Raw genomic sequence first — 15,054 nt, 5'->3', positions numbered from 1 at the left:
AGCGGCAGACTAGGGAAACCATCATTGTGACTAGATCTGAGCAAGGCATGATTGTGTTTATCAAGGCTAGAGAGAAAGATTCAGGAATTGAGGCATGAGATGATAAGAGCTTGGACAAGACTTTTAGCTATGTCGATGGATAGGAAAGGCTGTATATTAGAGATGTTACAGAGAAAGAATAGGCAAGATTTAGACATAACATGGATGTAAAGGACTAGAGAGAGGTCAAGGTCAGATGACACCCAGGTTATGGGTCTGAACGACAGGCAGGATAGTGGTGTTATCCACGATGATTGAAAAAGGAGGTTGTGGGGGAAGATTCGGAGCTCTATATTAACCATGCTTAGCTTGAGCTGGCAGTTAGACATCCCCAAGGAGATGTTTGAGACACAGGCTAAGAATTTATTTTGGACAGAAGGAGGCAGGTCTGTGGTAGGGATGTAAAATATTAAACAGTTAACTGGTAAGTATTAGCCTTACCATTAACCCACCCTAACTGGTAACCCACTGTGCATGGGTCTCTAACCAATTCTTCTCCCCAAGCCACCCCAGGCCCTGCTGGCCAACCCCAGCCCCGGGGACTTTGCGGAGGATGGCCAGCCGGGCAGGGGGAGCGCATTTAGGCCGGAGTGGATGGGCAAGGGCTGGGGGCCCCCATGGGGAGCAGTGTACAGTAGTCCCTAGTCTTCCCCCCTGTGCCACTGGAAAGGGTTTGGCTGCGGAGGTGGACGGTGCGCAGGGAAGGGAAGCTGCTGCTGGGGTGGCATGGAGTGTCTGCAGAAGCCACACTGGAACAAACTAAGTATCTGGGTCACCTTTCCCTTTAATCAGTTAACGAGATAAATTATATAATTTTAATAGTTAAACAGTTTTTACATCCCTAATTTGTGGAAGAGAGGTAGATCTGCAAGTGGTCAGCATAGACATGGTAGTCTAACTTGTATTTATGGATGAGATTACACAGAGATAAGGTTTAAAGGGAGAAGAGAAGGAGACGAAGGACAGAGCCTTATGGAGCTCCCTCAGAAAGCTGATGAAGGATCCTAGGAAAGACATTCTGAAGGAGGAATTGGAGAGGTAGAATGAGAACCAGGACAGCACAGAGTTATGGATGTCAAGGGAGAGCAGGATTCCATTGGGTTAGGCACAGTACAAAGTAAGAGACAGTCCTAGCACCAAAGAGCTTCAATAGACAAGACAGACAAAGGATGGGAGGGGAAACAGGCATAAGGATGGTGTGGGAGAAAGTGACCAGCTTAAAGTCATAAAGGAGGCCAGTGACTGAGCTGGGAATAGAATCCCATAGACCAGGGGTCGGCAACCTATGGCATGCGTGCCAAACACAGCATGCAAGCTGATTTTGAGTGGCACGCTGCCGCGGTCCCGGCCCTCAGCCCCCCGCCCACCGCTCTCGCCTGCGGGGGCAGGAGACAAACGCTTCCCTTGCAGCAGCCAAGCTTTCCCCTCCCCCCTCTTCTTCCCACAGCGTGGTGCTTTCCTGCCCCTGCCCCTGCCCCTGCCCCTGCCCCTGCCCCTCTCCCTCCCTACGCCAATCAGCTAATGGCCCTAGCAAGGGCAAGGGGGAAGAGCAGCAGTGTGCATGCAGCTCCGTAGTGGAGGCCGAGAGAGGAAGGGACGGGGCCTTGGGGAAGGGGGTGGAACAGGGCATATCCCTTCCAGCCCCTGGCCCTGAGCTGCTCAGAGCAGAGGGTTGGGAGCACCCCTACAAGTCGAGCACCCCAGCCCTTTGCCCTGCACACCCCTAGCCCTCTGCCCTGACCCCTGAACCCCCCCACGCCCCTACTGCCCTCTGCCCTGACCCCTGCACCCCCACACACCCAGCCTTCTGCCCTGAACGCCCCCACCACCCCTACTGCCCTCTGCCCTGACCGCTGCACCCCCACACACCCAACCTTCTGCCCTGAACGCCCCCCCCCACCCCTACTGCCCTCTGCCCTGATGCCTGAACCCCCTCACACACCCAGCCGTCAGCCCTGACACCTGAATCTCCCCCCTTCCGCCCCCCTCCCCCCCGGTCTGGGGTCCCAGCCACAGGCCCTGCTCAGCCTGCTAGGTGAACAGAACCTCAGGCTGGCAGTGAGCTGAGCAGGCTGGCGGCGTAAGATCAGCATTTTAATTTAATTTTTAAATTAAGTTTCTTAAACATTTTGAAAACCTTATTTACTTTACATACAACAATAGTTTAGTTATATAATATAGACTTATAAAAAGAGGCCTTCTAAAAATGTTAAAATGTATTACTGGCACACAAAACCTTAAATTAGAATGAATAAATGAAGACTCGGCACACCGCTTCTGAAAGGTTGCCGACCTCTGCCATAGACCATGCTGCCTCCTCCACAACAGCATGCAGTCAGATTGGAGGACATAGATATTTTGGTTTAAAGAAAGTATTGAAAAAATAGGATTTATCTGTATTAGATGAGAGAAGAAATAGGACATATATATTACTGATTTATTTTCCCAGTTTGGTAATAGAAATTGGATCCTATTTAAAATGTACCTCACCAGTTGTATGGATAGGGTGACCAGATGTCCTGATTTTGGGGTCTTTTTCTTATATAGGCTCCTGTTACCCCCCCCCCCACACTCCCTGTTCCAATTTTTCACACTTGCTGTCTGGTCACCCTATGTATGGATTACTTTTGTGCTGTGTGTGCAAACTGAACAAGAAAATGGTGACAGTACACAGACTGGTTGTCACAATTTCTTGCTTGTACATGGATCAGGAATGATAGGATTGCCAGGGGAAACAACAACAACAGAAAGCAAGCTGTGCTGCTTTCCAACCTGAGATCACTTTTGGAAGGTAGTGGTTTTATAAAATTAAATCTGGTTGCTCTTTATTGAATGCTAAGAATAGTACATTGAGGCCCTGCTTCTTCTCCCACTGAGGTCAATGGTGAAACTTCCATGGTGCAGTGTCAGGTGAATGTAGAGATATGGGGCATTGCAAGAGCTGAAACAGCAGTAGAGTTGCCAAGTCTTATTGAGCTGCATGGTAATTCCTTCAACTGAGATTATAAACTTATTTTACAGTATGTCCTGTGGGTGACAGAGGACTTGGCTATGTTTTTCAATGAGACATTTAAAATATCTTTCTTCTTTGAAATCTCTCTCTCTAAAACTGACACAGCTTGAGAGCTCTAGAACAACAACTTGTTTTTAACAGAGCAGATCAATGTTTTTGCACTGAAGCTTTTTTTTTTTTTTTGGTGAGGGGGTGGTGTTGGTGAAAAAATGGCTTCCTGACCTAAATTTTTCCACAGACATTTTCAATTTCCTTTTGGTGGAAACTTTCTGGTTATTGATGAAAAACTGTAAAGAGTCATTTTTGGTTTTTTCCCTTCCGATGGGAGAAAGTGTGTGTGTGTGTGTGTGTGTGTGTGTGTGTGTGTGTGTGTGTGTGTGTGTGTGGAAATGGAGAATAGTGGAGGACCACAAGTTTTCAAAAAATGAAAATGGAAAAAATCGGTTTGTTTTGTCAAAAAAGGGAGAAATTCTTTGAAAAAACTTGCGTGCAGCAAACAGTTTGTTTTGTTTTGATGAAAGTATATAGCACTCTATGAGCAGTGCTAGCTTTTGAGTGTGAAGGCGAGATTCCGAAAGCCTGACAGGCAGGGAGATCCTGCAATGACCCATATTTCATATTCATGCCCTACAGCAAGTCTTGTTCAGGGGAGGGTGGTGATGAAGCCTTGGGTTGCACCCATTCTCAGTTGCTAAAGGAACCCTTTTTGAAAAGTAACCTACCTATAAGAAAACACAAATTAGACATCACATGCTGGAGTGGATTTTCCAGCAAGATTAGAAGGGAGAGGGAATCCCTCAGTTACTTTACAGCTTTCCTGTGAGGCACTTCGATTGTCAGGGAAAGCGTGAAAGCACATTCACACCTCCTACCAGGAGGTGACCCTCTAATTGAATATCATCAGGAAATGTGTCAGACAGAGTGAGATTAATCCCAGGGTGCAACTCCCTTATCTACATTGCCTTAAGATTTCATTTTCTCGGGTTAAAATTCAGCCATAGGCAATATGTTTCACTAAAAGCATTCTTGACCTTCCTCCAGATGTTCAGCAGAGGCCTCTTGGTATAAAATGCCCTGTTCTTAAAGTTGTTCTTTCTCTTTTCATTAGCACATCTCACCCCAATGGTAATAATACTGAAGGCAACTTTTCTGTGGGAGAGGAGGCATTTTTGACCTTCAACTATCTCTTCCAGTGTTTTGGATTGAACTATAGAAAAGAAGTATGGAAGAGTGTGTTTTGTGGGGGCAAGAGGGATAGCCATGTTGCCTCCAAACAAATGAATTCCAGTCTTCTCTTGCCTCAGTTCCTGGTTCTTAGCTTGAAAATGCATCATGAGTATTTTAACTCCCAACACTGAATCCTTTACTGTATTGAAAGAGACAGTGGCCCTGATTCTCTACTCACGCCAGGGTAAATAGGGAGTCACTTCATTAACTTCAAAAAGGCTACTCCTGATTTTCACCAGTGTAAATGAGGTCCAGTTTAGAGATGTTTGAAGATTTGTGGTGGTGTTATGTGGTGGAACTTATAAGTACTTGTTAAATAACTTGGACCATATTTTACTTTCCACAATCTTGGCCATGAAGGGCCCAAGATATAGTGGAACCACTATAGTTACACTGCTTAGGGGGGTGGGGGAGACAAGACATATCTGAGGAGCATAGCATCTTGAAGTCCAGGTCTTTGGGGGCTCTCTGCACAGCAAGGCTTGGGCTGGACAGAGAGGAGGAGAAATTGTAGTGGATTTGCCACTATGCAGATCCACCTGCCATTTCCTTCCCAACATCCATCTCTACCTCCTCCCCCAAATCCCCCAGAGCAGCAAGAGCTGTTGCTATTGCAAAGCTTCTGTTGCTATCTCAGGACTGCAGTAGCAGGCCCAGAGCTGGAAGGAAAATTTCATTCTGAAACTCCTCTGGAACCCTGGTGCACCAAGCCCAGCTACTCTGTCTTGGTACCCAGGGAGGATTTGGTCATCTGTTACTATAGTGATTATATATGCCAAGGTTCAAAAAACCTTCCCATGAAATGTGTACACTGATTTAGAGGATGGGAATAGCCAGACACAGTATGCATTTACCTTTTAAGGAAAGCTGCTTGTGTGATGCACACATGCTGTGTAACAGTATTATTGAGTAGTTGGTGTGGCCTCTTTCATCTAAATTGAAATGGCTCTAAAGTTGCACCTACTGTAGATAAGGAACAGAAAGAGGACAACCAATTTTTATTTTACACCTACATGTGGAACAAACCATATTTTCAACAGTGTATTAGACACCCTTGTGAAAGTTGGGAAGGATTTGCTGGCCCAGATACATCTGTACTGGGAGTATTCCTTGTACTAATTTCAGACTCCACTTCTGAAGTCCTTGAAATCATTCTACCTTAATTAGCAATGATCATTGATGTAAAAAGTCAGTAATAGACAGGTGAGTGTATATTGAGCTGCAAAGGCACCTCTGGGTCTGTCCTACAATTGGCTTGTGATAACTTGGTTTTAAAATAATTCTTTTCTATCTCTCTTGCTCCAGCATTTTTGACATCACAACCTTTAAAGCTGTTGGGGGTTGCCACGTATATTTGTCACGAGGCCTCAAGTTCTCTTATAGGCAAAATGAAACGTAGAAATGGGATTGAGCTGCAAAGTTAGGATCCAGGTACAAACTTCTCTACGGGCGTGTCTTTAGGTCGATTCTCTCGATTCCACTGAATTGGGCCCCACACCTAAGAGGGCCCCACGCCCTAAAGAAGAGCATCTAGCTTAGGCACCTTTTTAATTTTTACTCACCCGGCAGTGGTCTGGGTCTTCGGCTGCACTTCAGTGGCGGGTCCTTCACTCACTCTGGGTCTTCGGTGGCATTTCGGGGGTGGGTCCTTCAGTGCCGTGGAAGACCTGGACTGCCACCGGGTATTCAAATCAGGCACCGCATTTCCTAAAGCAGGCCCTGCTTCTCTAACAGTTTTTGTGTGTGTTTGAAGTAGGGCATTTGGTGTAGTCCAACTCTTTTGAAAAGCATTTGTCAGAACAAAATGGGAACAGTGTGGAGAGATCCAAATCAGTAATGGAATGTGATTTGAGCAGGCTTAAAAATAGACACTTAACTATAGTTTGAGATCGGTTCCGACTTCACTTTTAAGCGGCCAGTACTCAAATTCATGGACTGTTGTCCCTGAAGCAGTTGATCATACCTTTTACACTAAGCAGAGAGCCAGGAGGGTAGAAAGTGCTGTTCTTGGCTGGGACTCTTATGTTTGTCCAGCACAATAGGGCCTCTGTTGTGGTTGGGACCTTTAAGAATGATCGTAATAATAGCAACATATAGAGGCCTGTGATTTCAGCAGCTCTTGGAGGATGGAAAACTTAATAGGTAACCTTAGGAGGAAGTAACATTTAAATATTTTATTTAAAACAAATGTATGAGAAGATAAGTCTGAACATATTATAGGTTTTGAGATCTAAAGGCATTTTATTTACAAAAGCTTTCCAGTTTATTTTAAGGGCCAGATTTTCAGAGATGTGTGTGCACCTCTACACAATTGATTAGGGTAATTGTGGACCTGATCCTGCACCTATTAGTCAATGGCAAAATTCCTGTTGCAATCATGGCACAAAATCAGATCAGATGTGCAGCTGGTTATTTGTGAATGTAACAGTTTAAACTGCATGTATATAAATGGTAATCCTGCTCCCATTCTTCTGAAAATCTGCTTCTTCCTAGATGAACAAATATGAGCCTCAAAAGTAGGAAGTAAAATAGTTGGTGGGAGTGTTTGGGGAAGAATGAAACTGACATCAGTTGTGGAAAAACAAAGTACTCCTTGAAAGGTCTAATGTGATTGTGCACAATATTTTGAAAAATTAATGTAGCCATTCCTTGCCTCTGACTTTCAAGGCGAGGATTTTAACTAGATGAACCTGCGTGTAAATATTTACTGTTTGTAAGGCACAGAGATCAAGGTGAAAAGCTGTATGATCATATGGTCTGAAGTATGTAAATCTACTGGTTAATATTGATGGCTGTGTTACTCTTGACATTCCAGAACTCTTCTGCAGCAGTTACAGAGACTCCAAGCCATGGTTGCTGGCAAAGTGTCCCGTTCCTGTAAAGCAGCCAGCACGCAGACAGGGACCTGTCTCATGGTGAGTGACTCAAAAGTTGGGGACCACAGGCAGCGGTTGCTAAAACCACTGTTCCCTGGCTCAGCTCATGTCTGTCTCCCAGCTCCATTGGATAATGATAGTCCAGGGATGAAAAAAGAGGTGGGAACAGCGGTCAGCTTTGTGCTAGCAGCTGGAAGCTTTGGGAACTCATGAATAATAAGGCAGCCTGGGATATGTGGGGATTTTTGTTGCTGAAGGGTACTCTACCCATTCTGTTCAGCCCATTAGTCTGAAAGCCCAGAGGGTGGGAAGCATCTCTCGTCAAGAATTAACAATGAAATGTGTCCTAAAGTTCTGAATTACTTTTGGGATTTCTGAGCCTTTTGCTGATAGATACCACCTTGCTGAAAAGAAGCATAATTTGTGGCCATCATAGCGTGGGATCTTCCTTTCTAAGAGACCACTTCTCTCTCCTAGACATACTGCCACAATCATGATCCTTGGGGTCATTCCCACTTGGTATAAAACTGGAGTTGGGGGGAGGAGCTGCTGGTGGAGTGTTCTCTGTGAGGGCCCCTTTCCTTTGGAATGTACTCATGCCAGACCTGGGGCTGCAAGAACACAAAACTGTGGACTTTCCAGGCCCTCTACAAAGTCCATCTCTTTGAGCACGCATTGACAAGGGGTGTGAGGAGGGAATTACTGTCATCTGGCAGTGTGTGGTTTGCGGGAGGTAAACTGTCTCAGGGTGTTTCTTGATGAAGTGTCCAGGGGTGAGGGAAGAAGTGCTGCTACATTGATTGATTATTTGTTACCTGCTATAATCTTGCATATTTAAATGCATGTCAGAGGGCACCCAGAGCTATGAAATGAGAGCCCTTTAGATGCTTCGTTCTTTTCAATCCAAATAATAATAAATTAATTCATTAAAATAAAAATAACCCAGAGGCGGTAAATCTGCTTGTTTAATACTCAGCGTAAAAGAACTGTGTTAGAAAGGCTTTACTTTTAAATTTAGCAACCAGATTCCCTTCATGGTGGTGCTATAGCTGGATGGAAACTGGTTTCTAGTTCAACATTGAGCCTTCAGGCTAGTATAGCTTATCTGTCACTTTTAAGTAAGATTGTACCAAAAGCCAGCTTAGAAATGCCTGATACAGGTTAAGCAACATGAATCTTTAAATGCATGTCTGAATTTAGTCCAGTTAAATTGTGCTTCTAGCAGGGACAGATTAACCTTTTGTGGGCTCAGTGCGAAACATATTTGTGGGCCCCCATGGAGGCAATGGAGCATGGCATGGGGAGGTAAGTCCCTGGAGCGAGGAGCCAGCCAGAGGTCATGGGGTGTGGGCATGGCAGAGGTGGCTCTGCTCTGCACAATGTGAGGGCACTATTTACAAACTGGCAGTTGTCAGATTCACAGTGGTCTGTCCGGCTCTGTGCTGCCAGCGTGCCCCTTCCCCTTGGGGGCAGGCCCATGCCACACCACACAGCCCCATCCCCTCCCAGCCCAACACCCCGCGATTCCTTATGGAGCCCCATCCCCCCCCCAGACCCACTATGCCCAGTGCCCCCCCAGACCGACCCACAAATGCACAGTGCCCTGCACAAAACTGCCCCTGCCTACAGCCCCACCACAACTGCCCAGCACCCCCCACAAAGCCCCCACTCCCTAGTGCCTCAATACACACATCTTCCCTGCCCCCCTTCCTACCTCCTGGCCACACCCACCAGCCCTGCTGGGAGGTGACTGTGTCTGCTGGGCTGAGCCAGCAGTGCAGCCAGGGCCAGTCCCAGAGCTGGGAATTGCTCCATCCCCTTGGGAGTACCGCAATCAGCCAGCCCAGGACCTACCCTGGCCAGGCTCCCGCCAGACGCACTTGCCTGGAGGGACCCAGCAAAGCTCCCCACACTGTTTCTCCCTCCTACATACCTGGCTGAGACTGACCAGGCTTCTGCACCAATCCAGGCAGCTCAGCTCTGGGGAAACAGGTGGGGCCCCACAGGTGGTGGGAAGCAGAGACTACTGGGAGTCAGAGGTGCCCCAGGGTCAGGCCAGGGGGCAGAGAGGAACCCTTGGCCAGCTGGTGGGCAGGCCAAGAGAAGCAAATGGTGGGCAGGGGGAGCCAGTGGGGTCTCGAGGCACAGTGCAAGCGGAGCAGGCTGGGGCCCCTTCTGAGCATGATCCGGCTCCATAGAGCCACTGGAGCCATTGCCTTTCCAACTTCCAAATAAAGTAGTTCAACAGAATAAAATGGCTGCAGATCTTTAAAATAGACTCTTGCATTTAAATTTGTCCTTTTAAATATTGAATTGTTATTGTCGATGCACCTTTGATTAGAGGCATCATATATATTAACCAAAAAGTAGCCTGGAATCAATATATTTTTTTTTTAAATTACAACAGTTGTGTGATTTGCCATTGCTTTAACCTTAATTCCCATGTATTTGTGTCCAAAGAGTGAGATCTCTTTTATTTTTGCTTTCTTCCTTGTCCAGGTGGTGGTGCTGTGCTTCGCAGGCATTTTTGGCAGCTTCTCTCAGAGTTCCGGGCCCTATCCTTCTGCCACAAAAATGGTGCTGCCCAGCCAGCATTCCACACCAGAATCATACACGGCCTCCATTGGTAAGCTAAGTCAGTGCTGCGGTTTGCTTGATGACTCACTCCCCCACAAGATCCCCTTTGCATTTTTATGGGAGTCCAGTGCATACCGCCTACTCTTCCCTTCCCAGTAGCTGTGTTCCCCACATTGTGGTTGTCATTTTTCTGGCTGAGGGCAGGATGGGAATTCTCCTTTGGAGCCTCTCAACATATCCTCTTGCACAACCTGGAAAAGGGCATTGCTGACATCCAGGAAATTTCCTTTTCCCCCCACCTCTTTGAGGATGAGAACCATGGGCTCCCACTCACCAGGGCCACATCCAAAACGATAATAAATCCTGACCTCTAGTGGTTTTGAGGTGTTGGTGTTTTTGCATTATAGAAATGCAAGTTTATCAAGTGAGTTGAAAAAGTTAAATGGCTGAGTTACCCAAGCTGTTGGTGAAACGCATCATGAAGGGATGGAGTCGGTTACTTCCCAACCTACTTGATAGTTCCAGTCAGCCTTCTGTGTGTCAGCTGCAGGCATCAGACTCATAGCTCCCAAAAGATTCCAGGTGAACCTGGCCTCAGTTCACTTCCAAGTGGCCAAGTATTCACATTGCCAAAAAACCTCCAACAAAACTGATATCAATTTGCCTTTCTGTTGTCGGTGTCAGAGGCCAAGGATTGAATGGGGCACCAGGATGGAAGTAGATGCTAGCTGTCTCCAATAACTATTACGTTAAAATAGAGCCTGTCACCATGATATCTGAGTGTTTACCCCAGAAGTCATCCCTCCAGTTCTGGCACAATGGCTGGACTAGTGGGGAAGGACCCTTGCATGACCAGTGCTCATATTGCACTTGCTGTGGGCATACATGGCAGACTGTCAGCGCAGCATCTTTCCCTAGCTCCAAAATTTCTAGTTAATCTCCATGGGTAGCAAAATCCTGTGCAGTTAGATTTACTGTGTTTATATTTGTCCACTTTCAATTCCCCACATGTCCAGTACCCTTATATCTGGGCTCACTGTGTTTCTCATGTAGTTTCTGCCTCCCCTATTTGTACACAGTACGGTCAAGAAGTCTGCTAATTTACGAAGAGCCCCGCCAACTGGAGGAGCAGTACAGTTCAATCTCCTTTGCAGATCGCAGTGATGTCTGGGATAGGCGCATGGATGCCTCCAAACACACAGCACTATCTCTGGAATCTGTGCCGGGGGGACAGCAGGACAAAGTCACACATTTCACAATAGCCAATGAAACAAGGCTAGAGAAATCAGTGGTGCTGGGGCTGCAGCCGCACAGGTGAGTGCAGAGGAAGCAGGCCTAGGCATGAGTTATATGAAATTCCTTGTTGCATGTTTCCTGGATAATTATTTGTATTACTGTTGTGCACGGAGGCCCCCAGTCTAGATCAGGGCCCCATTGTGCTAGGCATTGTATGAACACCTAGCGAGAGACAGTCCCTGTCCTGATGTGCTTACAACTGAGATAGACAAGACTAAGAATGGGAAGGGAAACTGAGGCAAGGAGAAGTAAAGTGACTTGCCCCAAATCACATTGCAAGTCAGTAGTGGAGGCAAAATTAAAACCTTGGTCTCCTGACTCCCAATCCTATATCCGATCCACTGGGCTATGTTTCCTATCCAAGACCATATGCTTGGAAAACCAGTAGTTATGGGGTTCCTGCTGAGCCTGGTGTGGGTCCCTTTGACTTATACTGTATTAGTTAGAGGATGGTAGTCTTCTCAAACAACAATAGCAGTATAGATGTCATTTAAGACTGTTACTGTGCCTGTATTAATAAGAGCTCCCTATAAAATGTTTCAGGGATGACACTGACACAAGACTTTGTGTAATCCACCCTGTCATGGTTCAGGGTATCTGCACCTATCCTCCCCCCTTGCAGGTTCACCAAGGGCATCCATCCTTAGGCTTCTGACTCCCCTCTCTTGGGTGGAGAACCATGCCTCTCTCTCTCCTGACCAGTGTATTTCCAGGCTGCACAGTTCTGTGCATACACTGTGAATTCCCTGGCAAAGTCAGACTGCCTAAGCAGGCCTGCTTTAACTTTTCTCCTCAGATGGTGAACAGCGTAATTACCACAGTTAAGTTACCGCACAGTTCTTTCTAAGCAAGCGCATTTATTCTTAAGGTACAAGCATGGTGGAGAAAACATATTAAAAACAATAAAAGAACCTATATTCATCCTAATAAGCTTACCAGAGGACATCCCAACTCCAAGAAGAGTGAGTGAACAGTCCTTCAAACCCCATCCAGGGGTTTTCCTGTGGCTAACAAGTTCATAATTCCTTTTGCTCTCATGAACCTGAGAGTTACTCGTTTATGCCATTTGGGCATTTTGATCCTGGGAATAGATAATTTGTAAACCAAAGTCCCCTTCCCAGGGTGAAGCTTCAAAAGATCAGGTCTGGAGGTTGGCATTTGCATTTTCCCCCCCACCTCCATCGAAGTATGTCCTAGGAACCCTACTTGACTAACAGTCCATTCTTGTCTTAGATCATTGTTTAAAAGAGTCCTTGGAAGCTCATAAGACTTCCCAGCATTTATATTAGTCTTATCTCCTAGACAGCTTGCATACTATCCCACAATAACACACAAACATTTGCATTTTTGGTACAGTGAGCTCCTAAGATACTGAAACTTAATTCAGTAAGGTTTAACTTAATTCAGAAAGATTTTGCGGGAAATTGCCATATCTGTCAGACATCTATCTTTGTGTCTGATGTGCGCGCACGTGTGTGTGTGTGTATGTATATGTGTGCGCATGTGTGTATATATACAAACGCACACACACACAGCGTTATGCAAATAATAACTTCTTGGGATGGAAAATACCAGTAAAATATAAACCAGAGGGAGATGCATTGCCTACGTGCTGAAAGCTGAGGGGAAATACGCATCATCAAGCAATCTAAAAATATGCAGGCCATGGGGCATTGCCATTTGAATGGCAACATGAGGTTGTGGATTGCTGAGATTTCTGACTGGACGGGTTATGAGGAGCTGGGTGCCTTTTGCACTCAAGATGGCTTTGTACCCTAGGCCATGTTCGTTTGCTGCAGGGCAGAGCTGGGAGGGTGGAGCATGTACTGCTAGAAGGGTCACCCTGAGAAACTTGCATGGAATTCCTTGTTAAATTCTTTCCCTTAAAATAAAGTGAGATTTGGTGCTCCTGGAAAATGAGACTCTCTGGTTTGAAGAACTGATGTGTTATGTCTCTTCCCTCGCTGTACTACCTCATGCCCTGCCACCACCATGCTGCTCAAAGTGTGGATCTCTTCAACAGACCCTTTCGATTGTGCCAAATGGGTTTTTATTTGGATATGTTTCTTAAAGCACTAGGATGAGACACCCTGCCCCCGTCCCACCCTTATCCCAACATATCTGTTTTAGGGTGAAGAGCTGACTAATTCGATGCGTTACCAAGTTCCAACCAGTGAGCTCCTGGTAAATAATAGGCATTGTAATAGCAGTAGCCAGTTTCAGTGGAGTGTGCGCTTTTTGCATGACTCCATACAGGTATAACATTCCTTTTATTTTTCTCCTCACAGGGTCAGCTCAGAGCTGGAAGTGAATGAAACGCTGAAAATAATTGAAATTGATAGACGAGTCAATGCCACTTCTTAAAGAAGAGGCCTTTTCCCCCCTCATTATCCTCCCCTCTTTCCAACCTAAGGCCCACGCCTTCCTCCGGACTCATCACCATCAGGGAACCAAAGGGCAAAAGAGAGAGAGTCTGCTAACTTCTGATTTGGCTGAAGAGTCTGTGACTTGAGTCAGCAGCAGTTGTCCTCGTTTTGTCCTTTCCTCCGGGCACACAAACCTGCTTCTGCTTTTACTGCTATCCCTGACTGGTAATACAAGGGAGGGTTTGAATCCTAAAGGCAGCTGGTGCCAACGGTGTACAGCTGGTTGGTTTGTGTATGTACCCTAATCAAGGGGCAGAGCCATCGAATGGAGGAGTGGGATCAATGTAACTCATGGGGGAACATTTGTGGTAGGTCACGTGGGAGAAGGAAGCTGAAAGATGCAGTGTGACACGGCTCAGGATTTGGCCACAGCTCCATGCCCATTACTCTTGGCACACTGGAGCTTTATGGGGAGAGAAATGTGTTCCCAGTTCCCATCCCTCCCACTGAGGGCAGAGAACACACAGTAGTTCTGTTGAGCCAACAGCACAGACAGGAGAGTCTGTTCAATGGCAGTATTGATTTTTATTTTTTTTTTATTTTCCTTCTCCCTGCTTGCGCGCTCTCTCTCTCTCTTCCCTTTTCCTGCCCCTTTATCACGTGGTGGGTGAAGTTTCCTTACTGTTGCCATCCTTATGAAGGATCCAGGCAAAGTTCAATCAGCCCATGTGCCTTCTCAGGCCTTGTCTACAATTGTACCAATTTAGCTAAATCAGTTTAGAAACTGATTGAGTTTAATCTGTGTGACTCCCTTGTTTAGAAATCTTTAAATAAGATTATGACTAGTATATTGTATCCATTTAGCTTAAGTTGATTCCTTACTGGCATAAACGAAATCAATACTAGGCTCTCTTAAACCAAAATAAAAGCGTCCACGTTAAGGGATTGCAGGGCTTTAATTAAATTAGTTTCTAAATCCATTTAGATACATTGGTGCAGTTTTTTGAGGTAGACAAGGCCTCAGATTGCTCTAGGTTCTTCTTCTTTTCCCCCAGCCTCCTGCTACTGTTGTAAATAGTATTTATTAGCTTTCCAAAATTTCACTCTGGTAGCCAGACTGGAGAGCCAAGCTCCCAAGACCATGCAGGTGTTCTTGGTGAACTTTGAAATCAAGATGGAAAAAATATGCATTTTTTTTAAATTAAACTTAGTTCCCTATAAAAGCAGCAGAGAGTCCTGTGGCACCTTATAGACTAACAGACGTTTTGGAGCATGAGCTTTCGTGGGTGAATAGCCACTTCGTCAGCCATGAAAGCTCATACTCCAAAACGTCTGTTAGTCTATAAGGTGCCACAGGACTCTTTGCTGCTTTTACAGATCCAGACTAACACGGCTACCCCTTTGATACTTAGTTCCCTATAGTGATTATTAGAATGTAATGAGGCTTCCCTTCCGCCTCCCTTTTAGTAAAAGTAAATGGAATTAAAGCAACCACTTAGGAAAATATTTGTTGTATATTCCCAATTAGATGCAGTTCAGGTCAGTGCTGATGGTCTCCCTCTCTAGTTATTTATTATTACAAAACTACCTAGAAGACCAAACCAAGGTCAGGGCCCCATTGTGCGAGGCACTGTACACATACATGATGAGAGATTGTCCC

General features: G+C 45.8%; 1 protein-coding gene across 2 annotated transcripts in view; it reads left to right on the top strand.

The window, feature by feature from the left end:
- The window catches only part of CREB3L2 (cAMP responsive element binding protein 3 like 2), a 115,016-nt gene extending 100,387 nt beyond the window's left edge, over window positions 1-14,629 (top strand). For both annotated transcript variants that reach the window (XM_030543893.1, XM_030543884.1), the window contains exons 9-12: window positions 7,095-7,194; window positions 9,655-9,781; window positions 10,812-11,046; window positions 13,317-14,629. In XM_030543893.1, the coding sequence (XP_030399753.1) occupies window positions 7,095-7,194; window positions 9,655-9,781; window positions 10,812-11,046; window positions 13,317-13,392 (538 nt within the window). In that variant the 3' untranslated portion in view covers window positions 13,393-14,629. The remainder of the gene's footprint in view (window positions 1-7,094; window positions 7,195-9,654; window positions 9,782-10,811; window positions 11,047-13,316) is intronic.
- Window positions 14,630-15,054: the final 425 nt, after the last annotated feature.

The sequence above is a fragment of the Gopherus evgoodei genome, chromosome 1, assembly GCF_007399415.2.
Source record: "Gopherus evgoodei ecotype Sinaloan lineage chromosome 1, rGopEvg1_v1.p, whole genome shotgun sequence".
NCBI lineage: Eukaryota > Metazoa > Chordata > Testudines > Testudinidae > Gopherus > Gopherus evgoodei.
This window is presented reverse-complemented; position numbering and strand designations above follow the sequence as displayed.